Here is a 15,339-nt window from a genome sequence, read left to right on the forward strand (position 1 = left end):
CCAAATATGAGGCTGGCCCGAGCTGGCCACCACAATAATAATGTCCTGGTTACGCCCCTGTATATATATATATATATAAATAAATATAAATATATACATTGTTATTTCGAGCGGTATATCTACCAATACACTAGGATTATTATATATTTGCTTTGGAGGAAAGTCGATCGTTTGAATGCTTAAACTATCTTTCTCGCGTCGTGTAGATAACAAACGATATACTAGATTTAAGCCAAGACTCAAAGGAATCCAACGGTGTCAGCCTCATCATTTTGTGAGCTTATTTCGATTAACTAGATGTGAAGGAATAAGGTCGATAACATACTTTTCAAAGTTCGTACTACACACAGAACAGCTCAGCTACAGGTATTCTATGTTTATCTCAAATGTATCCCTTTTTTTTTTTTAAATGGAACCCTTTTATGGTTTACATTGATTACTACATTGTTATAATAATATTTCTTTATGTCTTAAACTATGTGGCTTTGGATATTTTCAACCTCACTTTGCACTATAGCACTCGCCGCATTCGCTGGGTTTTATTTGAGAGTTGATCTGGGGAGCCAACAAAATAAACCACTCAAGCAGAACCACGACATTAGTCTGGAGGAGAATTTATTGGAAGGAAATATTTACAGGTTATAACAAGATTCTGTTAGCGTTTACAAGAACAAGAACAAAAGAAAAACGAAGAGCAAAGTGTGAAAACCAGCCCTCTGGGAACAAAGTGATGAACGTGAAGGAGCCCCAGGGACCAGGTGGTCCTAATGCTACAGGCAGGGGGGGCCGCTCTCAGGAACCAGGAGCACTCCGTACCGACAGGACACACCGAGGTCCTCAGGCACCACATAACAACTCGGAAAGGAAACTAGATTCCTGCTACTTCAAAGTAAGAGCCAAACGATCTGGAAACGTCCTAAGTGACCCTGCCTCTCCGGACAGACAACACATCAATAGCAGCGGGTTCCTTTCTTCTTTGTTTCTCCGTGGCGCGATCCACTGGTCACCTACAAAGTGCTCTTATTTTATGCTGAACCCCAGCATACGGCATTCGACAGGCAGTAAGGTGCTCACGGCCAAGTACATTCACGACGAAGAGAGCTTCAAAAGTCACTGACTGGCTGCCAGTTAGTCTTTCTTGCAGGAAGTCCATGTAGACTGGTGCTCTGTCGAACCTTGTGGAACAGTAGGTATAGTAACTACCTAGAGAAGAACAGGGCGTTCAAGGAGCAGGCTGAATGCGAGGCCCTTCCCCAGTTCAGAAAGTGGTAAACCCAATAGAAGCGCCTGGCCCAGGGGGGACCCGGCCAAATGCGACCACGTGCCCTGGGCCCTCAGCCCGCTACCAGGACTTGAACACACTCCGGTCTCCAGCTGAAGACCTTTGAAGACAGTGAAGGGGAGGCTGCTCAGTAGATAGTCAGGCTGACTGAACGGTTCATCTTCTTGCCGATCAGCCTGGAGGTTCTGGGGTTGGCCTGGACCGTGGAGCGGGTCAGGACCCGGTCCGTGGAGAGAACCTTCTCCTCTGCTGCTGCTTTAGCCATCTGGGCCTTCTTCAGTTCTCTGAGGAAGAGGTAAAAGAGGGGTGTTAATGCAAGGAGTCAAGTAAGAAGTGAACAATAAACCCAATGGGCTACCATGACTCTCAGCATACCCCTCCTTGAGTAATGAAGCAACACCCAGGAGATGACAGGAGCAGCATCAAAACTCTGCGCAGACAGCAAACACTAGGGGCAGGGGTTGACACTAAGGTTTCAAAAGCACTTGCCCATCGGGCAAGTACAGGTCAGGTTCAACTTGCCCGAATGTAATGTTCACTTGCCCAAATTATAATCAGAATCGTGCACGGGCCTCTTTTTGCCAGGCACCCGGCCTGGTTTTGGGGGGGGGGCTCAGAAAAATCATCCTAGCTCAGACTGAAGCTGAATGTTAGCTTCCACACATGTTGTGTTTAAAAAAATAACAAACTTCTCTTTGTTTACTTATTTATCGAGCGGCCACATCGTGCCATGAAGTGATTTCAGTCCACCGTTGCAACCTATTAAAGCTATCGCCAAGTTATATAGTAGACCTGCATGATTTGATGCACATGTACATTACTAAATGTCAGAGGTAGTAGCAAAGATATGTCTTTTTTAACTTTCAAGTTTCTTGTAGCTCTAACGGAATAATCACAATCGCGTTTCTAGGGTTGTCAATCACGATACTGGATTTTCTGTTTATGGTGGTTTTATTCGATCAGAATCAACTTTATGGACAAAAATCACAAAGGTAATACTTCATTTTTGGTTGTTAAAAGAAAAGGGGACGTTTCTTCTTAAGTTGTTATTTGCGAGTTTTAGTCACAGAATGATATGGTTTGGACTGATGGAATAAGTGGAGGCTCAGCTTTCATAATATATAGGTAGTTTGTGAGGGTCCAATTTCGTGAAAAAGATCGCTATTGCTGTGCATGTGCACAGTTATGAAACCCAAAACCGTGTTCTTGCATATGACTTTCCTTGATAATTTGCCTCAATCCAAAGTACTTCCAAACTGCACTCCTCCATCACTACTCCATTTTCCTTCTACCCAACCGTTCGCGGAGGCGCTGCACTTGAGATGCTAGCTGTGTTGGCTAACCTTTAGCGAATCACTGCCAGATACCGCACTGCGAGTGAGTGACAGAAGGCGGGGCTATATTCGCACTGAAGCGATGCGTGTCTGTCAACTCGCTTTCCGAGAGAAGAGAAGACAGCGCGCTGATCAATTGCAAATACTTCTATTTTGTCTGATTTTGCGGAACACAAGGTTATTCTGCAGTTTCGAAAAACATTTGAATAAATAGCTTTTATAAAAACATCCACCCAAAATCCACTTGCCCGTTCGGGCAACCAGAAAAAATCTCAACTTGCCCAAACATTTTTTTTACTTGCCCCGGGCAAGCGGGCAACCGTTAGTGTCATTGGCTGCCAGGGGTGTAGATCTCTTGTTTCATCACGATACGATATTTAATCGAATCATTGGACAACGGTACGATATTTGCCGATATCAAAAGTCTGCCGCGATACGATTCGATTCAGAGGCATGCGATATCGAACTACTCATGTCGATATCGCTGCGTTGTGTCTGTTGTAGAGACAATGCAGCCCCACCTCTACCCAAGTCCCTCCCATGGAACCACAAAGCCGCATATATATGAAAATGAAACCCCCAATACGTGTAGGAAAAAAAAGAGGGTAAATTGGGGTGCGAAACAGGCCGGTATATTACCTCGATCAGTGTAAACGTGCGGACCATGCCGGGCAAAAGGCGGGCATAAGATGGCCATAATGGCAGAGTAAATACGTTGGCTCGGTTTTAGCGCTCTACAGCCTCTGGATGAATGCTGGATGTCAGCTGCTTGGGGCCCCAGAGGTTCTAGTTGATCCTAATCCGCTGGGTAGGGTGAACGTACTTTTGGAGCAGGGCGTTCTTGAACCTCTCAGCGTTGAGCTCCACCCGGAGCTGGTCCGCACTCATCCTGGCGGCGGTGAGGAGCACAGGGTGCTTGATGAGGTCAGAGGTCGACGGCCTCCTGGCAGGCTTAGGATGGATCATCAGCTGGAAGAGGAGCAGACAAGGTATTACAACCTAACATCTCCATCCACATCGAGTTCAACCAGTCAGATCAAGACCCCAGGTTAATTGTTGATATTGTACAGGTCCAGATTTAGATTAGCCCGGATTTCGGTTCCAACTCTGCACCACTAATGTGTGGATGGATTAGGCAATTGGGCAGTTGCTCATCTTAATGCAAACTGCCCTTGCTAGGTAGCTTACCCCAATAGTCCCCAAAATTATAAATCCAAACTGGATTGGGCTGTCCTAGGCTTTGTCCAGTCTGGTTATTCTGAGTGAATTCGGATTCTAGGTTCCGATGCTATAGTGATTTCAACACACCATAGTAGTACAGTTACCCTTTCCCAGCATCAAACCAAGAGCAGTTCATTGGTCAAACCAAGAGCAGAACAGTTTGGGAGATGAGCTACCTTGAGGAGGTCCAGGAACTCTGGAGAGAGCACTTGGGGGATGGCGGGCAGCTTCCCCTGGCGGATTTCGTGCCACTTGTCTCCATTGGTGGGCAGCGGCTCCGCCCCCGAGGCACTGAGCACAGTCAGAGCCAGTGCAAAGATGTCCGCCTTGGTCAGGTTACTGTAGTCCTGGGGCAGGAGAACACAGGAGATGACATACATGTACAACATGTCCTCTCTCAGAGGCATTGTATTAACATGGAGCTGAGGTACGTAGAAAAACATGACAAAATGTACCTCTTGGAGGATTTCATTGGCCAGATATCTGCTGTCCCCTTCCTCGACCTGGGGATTGTTCACCCTAGTCACATGACCAAGGTCCCCTATCTTGTAAACCACACTGGTCGTCATGGCATCGTTATCATCATCCTCGTCACACTCGTCCAGGCTGGGAACAGACTTCCGTGAGATGAAGATGTTGCCTAGAGGTACACATTACAAGAGGTTAGGAAGGTTCTCATGGATGTTCTGGTATATTTATATGTCAACCATGTATCCTCATTTAGGTGCTTCAGGTATACTGCCCGCAATATATTCAGCCCATGCTGTTAATTATACAGCAAGAGTAACTTGCATTTGTTTTTAAACAATACTCAATATAATAGATACCACCTGGCGGCCACTCTAATAATGTAAATTACAATAACACACGTGTATAACATCAGGCTGGGCAGGAATGCTCTCCCAGTTCTTCATTTAGCAGAGACATACGAGTAAGGACGGTGGAGCGTTGAGGCACTCACTGGGCTTGATGTCCATGTGGACCAGGGACGTGGAGTGGATGTACTTCAGGCCGCGTGTGACCTGGAGCAGCAGGTCTTTGAGCTCCAGCTCTGTGAGGTAGCAGAGCCGGCGGTAGTTCTCCGAGATGATGTCCGACAGCGTGCCTCCGTTACAGTACTCGTTCTGGATCAGCATGTGGTCATCCTCTGCCCAGGCCGAGTAGTAGCGCACCACGTGGGGGTGCTGGCCCAGGACAGCGTGGGCGTAGACCTCCCGCAGGGCGTTCTGCCTGTAGAGCAGTGGAGGAGGTGGTGGAGACACAGGTCATTGACAGGACCTCGGGTCTGGGCTCAGGGACTGACATCTAGTGGACAGGGGCGGTGGAGACTGCTTAACCCTACTATTATAAACCGCACCTTCCAAAACTCACTTATAAAGTACTTAATAATGCACAATAAAGACTCATACTTCAAATACTAATCTAACCAAATAATCAGTAGAGCTAAGGAAATCCTTATTTGAAGAAGGACTACATGAACACAAAAGGAGATGTAGGTGGAACCTACTCGTCTACAGATCCAGCCAGAGGTTTCTTCGACCTCTTGATGGCGTAGATGCAGCCGTCAATTCTCTTCACGCACTTAAAGACGGCGCCGAACTCCCCGCAGCCGATCTTCTCCAGCTCGTGGAACTCTGAGATGTAGCGAGACATCATGTTGCTCTCCATCATGGTGATCCTCTGAGAAAGAGCAGGACACGGTTAGACTCATATAACCAGTAGAGCTGTAGCGACGGGCCGATGACGTTGACGTGTCGACGTCAAAAATTCGTCTACGTCAAATTTCTCCGTCTACGATTTTCGACGGAGAAATGGACGAAAGTCACAATAAAGGAAAATGTCCGCGCACGAAATCAAAAGGTATGGAAATACTTCAAGTTAAGTCCTAAACGGAAAGGTGTTGTGATTTGCACTCTTTGCCAAATGGAGTTGGCATATCACAAGAGCACGACAGCAATGTTGGAGCATCTCAAACGAGAAAGTATCTCGTGCGCACGAGAAAGTATCTCATGAGCACGGGGAAATATCGTGCGCATATCACTGGCAGGGTGTGTGTGTGCGTGTGTGTGTGTGCGTCGTCAGCGAGTAGGTGGACGAGCGAGGAGAGCGAGCGATAGCGTGCGTTTCAGTCTAGTGAAGTCATGAACGAGTCCGGTTGTATGTAAGAATAAAGTACCCAGCCTGTCAAGAATCGGTGGCCGCTTCATTCCATCATATTCCGACCTATAAGCAGACTCACTGTCGGTCAAAGTTAAGGGTCATGCCCCCGAGAGAGCATCGGCCCTGGAAGGGAACGTATCACCTGTGCTCCTCGGTCTGGGAGCCGACAGCAGGAAAGATGTAACTAACCATCTCGCAGTTGGAGGCGGAGCGCAAGAGAGTATACGCACACATTTTTTTCATGTCCCTTTACGGGTTCCGTATTAAATAAAGTATATTATTAAGAATTTTTTGGTATTTATTTGAGATACATTATGGTTTTTATTAATCGAGCAACAGAAAAATAGATAATCGTCCAATTAGTCATTAGATTAGTCGACTAATCGATAAAATAATCGCCCGATTAATCGTTTAATAAATAATCGTTTAACCCCAGCCTTAATAACCAGAGAGGGACTTGATAGTCTAGTGAAGGGCTGCAGCCTTCAGGCAGAAAAGCTGTAATGAAACACACCGAAGACTACTGCCAACTAGACAGTAAGTAGTGTGTGCGTCTGCATTAAGTCTCCTTAACATCGATTGGCACTAGTCGGCCCCTCCCACATACTCCGCTGATTGGCAGCTAGTGTGCTAGCAGCAGCACACAACCATTCAGAAGGTATTTTTACACTGCCAAGCAGTTACGGTCGCTGCTCGGCAGATGTTACAATTTCACTCAGTGCGTTAACATGACCCTCAAGAAAATCAAATTATTTGGTAAGTCCAACTATGATTGAATTATTAAGATGCATGCATACACCTTAGTCACACTATAATCGATTTGAGTTACTCATAGTCTAATTAAGACACACATATTATTTGAATGTTAGTCGAATTAAGTGTGCATGTATCGGGTCGGAATGCATGGATTCGGATTTTGCGTTCTACGCATGCTCGGGACTTTTCTCGGGGGCCGTGATCCGTAAGTATCAGGAGACAATAGTCATGTTTTTGTTGCCGTCGGAAAACAAGAGACGGCAATTTATTTAAGAAGGTGTGCACGAGAATGGCAGTGTGTGTGACTTCAGCGAGTTTAGTGAATGAACGATTCCAGTTGTGTGTCGAAACGACGTGTACTGTTAAGTTAGTGGAACTATGAATAAAGTACCCAGCCTGTCAATAATCAGGGGCCACTTCATTCCGACCTATAAGCAGACCCACTGCCGGTCAAAGTGAAGGGTATTACCCCCGAGAGAACATCGGCACTGGAGGGAACGTCTCTCCTGTGCTCCTCGACTACGGTCTGGGAGCCGACAGCAGGAAAGGTGTAACACTTTGATTTCACTAGGGCTGTAACGATACGCGTATCAAGCCGAAAATCGCGATACTCAAAGCCACGATCCTGTCTCGCGGTGTGAGAAGGCAGAAGCGCGATACGCCCTTTCTAACTCTGCGGTCAAATTGTCAGATTGAAATTTGCTAATAATTTGTCTAGATAATAGTCTGCTGACAGCGCCCCCTCCTATCGATGCCGTAAGTATGCGACTGCAATCCTGCGTGGCTACGGAGGATCGCATTTCTCCACAGCCGTCGAAGTGCTCATATGCGATATGAACGACATTTATCCAGAGGGGGCCTGTGTGATCCTGTCTCTAGTGTTTTGTGTGATTTGACTGGCAGTTTGTCTGCTTATAGGCCGGAATGAAGCGGCCACCGATTATTGACAGGATGGGTACTTTATTCTACCGGACTCGTTCGCTTCTTCACTAGACACACGCGCTACCGCTCGCTCTCCTCGCTCGTCCACTCACTCGCTGACGTCACTCACACACGCAGACGCACATTGCCATTCTGGCGCACACATATGCTACTCGTAACGCCTCGTTATTGCGGCGTTCATGACCTTCAGGTTTTTCTCCATCTATTGAAAGTTAGGCTATTAAACATGTTGCATTCTATACGGCCTGATTATGTCATTATTTAAGCTACATAGCCTAATAAGTAGTGCTAATAAGGATATTTGACTAAACCAACCAAACAGTTGAAAAAAGCATCCTCCCACACGTTATTTCTTTATTCATTTAGCTATACTTTAATAGTATTCTTTCTGTTCAAATCTGTTCAGTGTTCCAAATTATTTGTTATTAAATGTTACATTAAGTTAATTGGTATATAAGTGTTGTTTAAATAAAATGCTTTTTAAATTTCAAAAAATCGTGGGATGTATCGAACCGTGGGTCAAAAATCGTGATACAAACCGAATCGTGAGTTTGTGTATCGTTACAGCCCTAGATTTCACCCAAGGCTGAATTAAAATTAGGCCTACATGTCTTTCTAAATGTTGGTCATCAACGAGGTTGTTAAGTAGTAACTTCGGGCACATCTGTCAAAAATAAATGTTTTTTTACAATCTTTATTCATTCATTGCGCCGCGGCCGGACTGACGGGGATATTCTCTGATATTATGAATCTTAAAGACTACGTCAGGTTCTCCGACTCTCTGGTACTTCAGCAACAAGTAAATACTTGTAGTGAGGGTTATCTCGGCCATAGTAGAGAAGGAATTGGGGTAAAGGAACTTTTGCTTTGACTCTCTGAAGTCCATATTGAAACGCGACATAGAGGAGAAAGGGATTGTTGCCGTATGCGGGACAGCTCTCAGTTAACTTTGGGTCCACTTCTCCGACGCTCCATTGTTCCGTCCTCATATGACCGTGAGGTCGGAACAATGGAGCGTCAGAGAAAAGACATGGACCCGAAGTGAACTGACAGCCGTCTACTGAAAACATCTTTCTCGAATGCTGCGGCCGCCTGAGTTAGTCGTTGCTAGTGATGTAAGAGGTCAACCGGTGGCTCTATTACCACTAGTTGAAATGGGAACAGCACCACCTATCGTACCGGGGAAAGAAATGCTTTGGCCAATTAATCGATTTTCTCACTGCCATGTATACTTGGACAATTGCAGTTGTCCGATTGAGGAGCATAATCGAACTATGGCCTTGATCTGATTAAGCTGTGCATGTTAACGTACTGACTAGGGATGGGCGTGAGGAATCGATTACTCGAGTACTCCTCGTTACAAATGAACTCGGTTGGTAGATAGGCAAACTCGAGTTTGCATATACACACACTAGGAGTGCAACGGATCAAAAAACTCACGGTTCGGATCGTTCCTCGGATCAGAGTCACGGATCGGAAAATTTTTCGGATCAGCAAAAAAATAAAAAAATAGCGTTTGTGATTGCTTTAGCCCGGTCTGATTGTGGAGGAAGGGGCTGCTTAAATGCCGCGGCGATGAGCGGTTGTTGAGCCGCTTTCGGTTTCACTCCTGTCAGTGAAACACCGGGGTGATGTCGCTGTAAATGCGTGGCCATGCTCTATGTGTTTTTCTTTATGTTAGCAATCGCTATGTCAGCTACGTGTTACGTCTGTGTGGTAACCTAGGCGACAGGTTTGTGTGGCAGCGCGAGTATATGGAAACATACGTAGCACTGGAGGCAGCAGTTATCGCGTTACAGTAGTCACCGAAGTCTAGCCTACTTTTATTTTCCATGCCCACTGTTCTTCATGTTGTACGCTGAGGACAATAAATCACAACGAGCCATAGGACTGTTTGCTTATTGAAAAGGGAACTGTTGCAGACTTTTACCCAGAGCGTGTTAGCTCTGTCCCTGGAACTAGCAGGAATGGTTACGGCTGTGTGTGGACTGAACATGCGCACAATTTTTTTTTTTTCATAAATCAATCCGCGGATCATGCGTGTGCCGAACCGAAATAGATGATCCGAACGGATCACGGATCAATGATGATCCGTTGCACCCCTAACACACACACAAGGTTTTCTGAAGCAAATGTAAACATTTTCTGTGCGGCGCCACTAACGCATGCCTTGGGCACAAAGCAAATGAAATGTATCCATTTCTGTGTGGCGTGTTCCGTGCCTTGTGCAGGCACGCCAGAATTCAAAAAGTTAAGAGATGGGGGTTAAAGCAAAGCGCAGGGAAGAATTGAAGTACTTTAAAGAAATAGGAGATCATAAGGTGAAATGTAAAATATGCCAAGCGAAATCAAGCTACCAGAGTACTACAAGTACTATGCGGAAACATATGCTCCTGAAACACAACGGTGAGTTCGGGAAAGCATACCCGCAGCAACCAAGTGCAGGGCTCCAGACTAACTTTTTCCTTGGGTGCACTGGTGCGCCTACATTTTTTATTTGGGTGCACCAGCACATATTTATGGTGCACCCAAGTTGTGAGTTGTTGAGGGGGGGGGGGGGCGTTTGGCCGTGCCTGCCTTGCGCTGAGTTGTTGACGGGGGGGGGGGGGGGCAGCTGCACCGGTTGCACCGTCGATATTTACGCCACTGATTAATAATATTTTGACCATTAAATAAATGCCTTAAATAAATGCCGAATCTGTATCTCTCATAAAGAATATCGTCAGACAATGCCAAGGGATCGGTTCTGTACCAAAAAACCCTCTGTCTCCGGAGAGACGCCTGTACGATAAGTGCGCCGAGGTCCATGGGAACACCCACAAATGGTGACGCCATTATCGGAGGAGGGGCTAGGAAGCTGCGCACGCCGGTATAAGTAGCCGATCTCCGGGTAGACTCGCTGAAAAGCTGCTCCCGACCAGGTTTGGTTGCGAGCGTAAGTCACCATGGTGATACAGCGACGCTTAAAGAGATCAACTTTCATGGTACAGCTAACCCAGGCTTTCAGCTCAACATACCTCGCTAACCCTCTAATAGCGCTTCGTAGTACAGGCCCTTGGATTGGGCTTTGCGGGTTTGTTTACCGGCGTTGCTATTGTTACCGGTCGTGTTCCAACGGTTTATTAGGTATCTAATAAATCGCTGTCTAAGCAATATTTCATTCACTGTCTCTTCCGTGGTCATTACAATATTATGAATAGACTGCTCTGTAACAAAAATAAATAATAATAATTATACCAGATACATTTTCAGTCGCACCGGTGCGCCCAAATAAAATATTTGGTCGCACTACTCTGAATTCTAGGCGCACTCTGGAGCCCTGAAGTGTGTCGGCTATTTTCACCGCCGCAAGACGCAGCTGTAATACCGGCCGTGTAGAGAAGATTACAACGCTGAGTATTTCCATAGTCCATTTGCTGCCGTTTTATTTGCAGCTTTAAATTATTTGCAATGGTTAGGCTACTTGTTTCGTTTTTTTTTTTTTTTTAAATGTTACAGGCCTTGGTTCGACGTGATTTAAATTGTGAGACGCATATTTATTTTTGTAAGGAAAATGTGTTTTGAACGTTTGCAAAGATAAATAATGAATACTCTGATAACTCAAGACTGTTTTGATGGAGAATAAGCATTACATGTTTGGTTGGTAATATTGCCGTTCATCATTAGGCCTATTCCTGCTGCAGATGCGTTGCATTCTAAAAATAGATTTGATTAAACGAGTACTTGATTGATCCTCGAGGAATTCCTTCGATCACTCGAGTTTGGAATTTACTACTCGTGCCCATCCCTAATACTGTGTAAAACCGAGGGGGTAAATTCTCCCTCCTTCAAGGAACCGGCATTCTTGGTTCACTGGAGCAGGCGGGACATGTGACCTGATGTTTTGGTCGTTACTACACAGGGAGACCTCTTTAGAGTTATTATGTGTGCAAAATCACCAACATTGCAAGGTCATGATTCAGAGAAGAACTATTTACAAAGTCCTCTACCCAAGTCCTGCCCTGGTACCGCAATGCCGTCTAATCTCATTTACAAGAAAATGGAACACCCAATATGTGTAGATTTCGAGAATGTGGCATTGGGTTGGGAAATCAAGACGGTATATTACCTCGGTCAGTATAAACTCGAGGACCATGCCGGGAAAAAGTTTCAAATAAGACAGGCATGTTTGACAGTGCAAGAACGCTGAGAATAAAATATAACTAACCAGCAAAGGAAGAGTATACTGTATTCGGCGTTACACACCAATTCTTCCTGACATCTGTGCCCATGAAAGGTGCAAGCAAGCTCAGACTGGGTGACCCGCTACAACGCCGTTATGAGGTCTTGGTTTTTGGAAAATTGTGACTTGTGATTAAGCGTGGAGCTTAAAGGTGGCATCAGGTTAAAGATACTAACTTAAACCAACCACAAGGGCGGATAACAACACGTCTAGGTTTACTACTTTTAGCTCAAACCTACATAAAAAAACAAAACCAGGGGGAGAATGAAGGCTGGTGAGATGCAGGTTGGTTTTTGCATCCTATAACCGGATCAACAGAAGCTCTTTGTATGGTTAAAGGACAATTCCGGTATTTTGAACATTGAGCCCCCTTTCTGGTTTGTTTAGGATGAAATAGAGTGGGTGACACCGAAATTTGAACTATTAGTCCTTTCTCGGGTATTTGGCTCATTTTGAATCGCTCCTGCCTGCTTCAAAATGGTTGTCTGTGTGCATACACCAACCTGTCAACCCAGCAACCCTAAACGTTCGTTTTCAAAAATGTGCAAGTAACCGAGTGGTTAGTGGCATTCGTGAAGTTTAAAAAAAAATTATCGGCGCAATATATGGTTTCTGTCGTGTTTTATTGCACATTTATCGCCAGTTGATTTCAGTTGGAAGACTCATTACTGCTCGCTGATATTACTCCGCCGAACCGGAAAGGTGGGCTGTCTACGTTGGTTAGAAGTCTTGTACCGTGACTTGAGCACCTCGGATTAGGGAAAATTACTGAAAATGGAATATGAAAGGTGGCTTCTGGAGGACGCACTCGATTTTGATTTTGACGGCAGAGGATATCGGTTTGAACCTGAATACACCCAAGAGGAGCTACGGGAGATGGAGGCTAGGGCTACGGGGGCGCCTGAAGCTCCGGCTGGAGAAACTAGAAATGACTACAAATTCTAAGTAATTGCAATTAGTAAAGCTTGATTACATTTTCTGACTGGTTCATTCATGTAGGTGGTATTGTCAACTACTATCATCCAAAGAGATACAGAGCCTTCGGTCATCCCCACTTGTATCATCCAATGAGAATACACAGCCTTAAGTCATCCAACTCACTGGAGCCTAAAGTTACCTTAGACGGAGGAACGATGTCATCCTCCCCGTCACAGTCGCTGGCCTCCATGTCTTCCCCACAGGAGCTGGAGGGACAACAATAGAGATCATTGTTAAAGATTCTGTCCAGCAGAGGACAGCACTGAGCGGGTTTCACAAGCACATGGCAGAATTCACTAATAACCATGAGGTCTTGTTTCAGGCCAAACCCCTTTCACCCCATTTCAGCCTAGTAAACGGGCTTAGATGATTCTGTTTTCAACAACAACAATGACTTTAAACCTGCCTACATCAAAAAAATAAAGGTTTTACTATAAGGCAGGGAAATCGATGTTGTTGTCCCAATACATGTTGACACATGGCAGAGGTGTTTGCAATTCAAATCATGGGTGGTAGTGTGACTGCAGATAACATCTAGCGACAGTCTCAGCCTATTCTGTAAAAACAAGGTGCTCTGCTGGGTAAAGGTGACGCTTATGTGGTAATGGGAGTGTGTGAGACATACTCGTTCCAGTGAGCTCGCTTTCTGTTGTTTCTCTGCTGCGTGGCCGACTGGATGAGAAGTGAGTCAGGGGTGAACGGGTTAAAGTTGACCAGCGGTGTCTGGCTTCTCCTGCCACCGCCGTCTGTGGCCGCCTTCCCGGCCTGCTCGTTGTTCTTGAACAGGGCCACTCTCCGGCTGGAGGGCCCCCCACTGGAGCCCCGGGCTCGGGACAGCAAGCTCTGGAGGAGGAAAACATGGTCGTTACAAATAGCCCAGGATAGTGTTTGAATATTAACAGGATACTATTAACTGAAGAGACTTGGCCAGCTCGTCAACACATAAAGTCGGATTATTGCTCAGAGCTGTATCCATTCAAAATGTATTTTTACGCAAACAAACTTTTTGACGGGCATGTCATATAAATTGGATGACGTAACGTTACTGTTCCAAAAGTCATGCCGAGACACAAAACACCTCCTTGACGTCGACGTTATGCAAGCAGAGGACTTTTGAAGTTAAAGTAGGTCATGGGGTCGATACTCGTTATCAAACCAATAATGCTTCTTAAGAAAAACCTATGAAAATCTGCATCGTACGACCAGCCAGCTGACCACTTGGATTAAATTAAGTCCTTGGGACCTTATGAGTGGTAAAACATATACACGTCGTTCAAGTGGTGGTGCAATATACAAACCTTGGGCGTGTGGGGAGTATCGAACAGCCGGAGCTTCCTGAAGGTCTTGTGCGGGGGGGTGTCGGGACAGTCCGGGATCGGTGAGCTGGACGCTTCGTCCTGGACGAAGGAGGGCTCTGGGGACCCGCAGAACAGACGAGAACTCTTCCGCGGAGAAGGCGAGCAGTTTGCAAAGATAACGCTGCTTGGGGAGTGTAAGGACGGCGAGCCGAAGCCCTCCTCGTCCCAGAGCCCTCCGTCATCTTCCCGGGCCCGGCTCAGCGGACTCAGAGGGCTGCCCTCCAGACGCTTCTCCCCGGCGTCCCGAAGCACATGCATCGGGGAGTCCAGCTCGGTGAAGCCCGACTCGGCCCCGGTGCTGTTGTTCACGTCCTCGATGGCCTCATCGTCCTCCCCGTCGCTAGAGGTGAAGCGAAGCTTCTGGCAGAGGGGCCGGGTCCTGGGGGACGGCGTCCCGGGCCGAGGGCGCCCGTAACCCGACATGTTTTGGGTAAAGCCGACCTCAGCCGCCTCCTGACGACCTGATCTCACGGTACTCAAAGTGATCCGGACTGCTAACGCACAATACGTTGTGATTAATAAAATACGGTTTAACGAACACTCCAGAACCCGGTTTAGAGTTTTGATCAGGGTTGCTAACGTAAGACTACGTTGTGATTAATAAAATACGTTTTAACGAATCGTCCAGAAACCAGTTTAAAGTTTAATCCACGATCTGGCCGACATGTTGAGTAATAAAACACGCCCATCCACTCCGAAACACGAACCAGGACAGCGGAATACTTGTGTTAGAGAACCCCTAGTCGCCGCACAGGAAATGCGGTCCGGCAACTTCTCTTGTAATGTCGTATTTCCACAAGAAGTTAAGAAGTCCGTAAGTCTGTTGACTGAAATGTTTACCAAACCGACTTATGAATAACTGGTTCCTTGCTCCTTCCTATCACGCGCGTGGCAACATACTTCCCGCGACCGTTTGTCACGTGGTATTTCTCAGCCAATAGGAGCGCGGCTTGAAAGTTTGAAAGATGGGCGTTCCAAGGACGTTTGGAACGTACTACGTCACCGGTGATGGATTCTTCAATGTGGCGCGAACAAAAGCCTTCACCTTTGTGATGTGATCACATCACAGGTCTATTATAACCCGTG

General features: G+C 46.2%; 1 protein-coding gene across 1 annotated transcript; it reads right to left on the reverse strand.

The window, feature by feature from the left end:
* Window positions 1-598: 598 nt before the first annotated feature.
* Window positions 599-15,185, reverse strand: wee1 (WEE1 G2 checkpoint kinase). Its single transcript, XM_030367184.1, has 9 exons — window positions 14,194-15,185; window positions 13,521-13,738; window positions 13,035-13,101; window positions 5,345-5,517; window positions 4,799-5,067; window positions 4,293-4,477; window positions 4,014-4,184; window positions 3,440-3,585; window positions 599-1,566 (listed from the first exon to the last, which is right to left on the reverse strand). The coding sequence occupies exons 1-9, from the start codon at window positions 14,674-14,676 to the stop codon at window positions 1,410-1,412; spliced, it is 1,869 nt and encodes a 622-aa protein (XP_030223044.1). The 5' UTR covers window positions 14,677-15,185; the 3' UTR covers window positions 599-1,409.
* Window positions 15,186-15,339: the final 154 nt, after the last annotated feature.

Source organism: Gadus morhua, chromosome 9 (genome assembly GCF_902167405.1).
Source record: "Gadus morhua chromosome 9, gadMor3.0, whole genome shotgun sequence".
Classification (NCBI taxonomy): Eukaryota; Metazoa; Chordata; class Actinopteri; order Gadiformes; family Gadidae; genus Gadus; species Gadus morhua.

Bases quoted from the DNA above. Each gene is read 5' to 3' on its own strand.
- wee1 (XM_030367184.1), bottom strand. From the start codon at position 14,676: ATGTCGGGTTACGGGCGCCCTCGGCCCGGGACGCCGTCCCCCAGGACC. The intron at 13,739-14,193 runs GTTTGTATATTG...TTCCTCCTCCAG, and splicing joins ATACTCCCCACACGCCCAAG to AGCTTGCTGTCCCGAGCCCG. The intron at 13,102-13,520 runs GTATGTCTCACA...TTGTCCCTCCAG, and splicing joins AAGCGAGCTCACTGGAACGA to CTCCTGTGGGGAAGACATGG.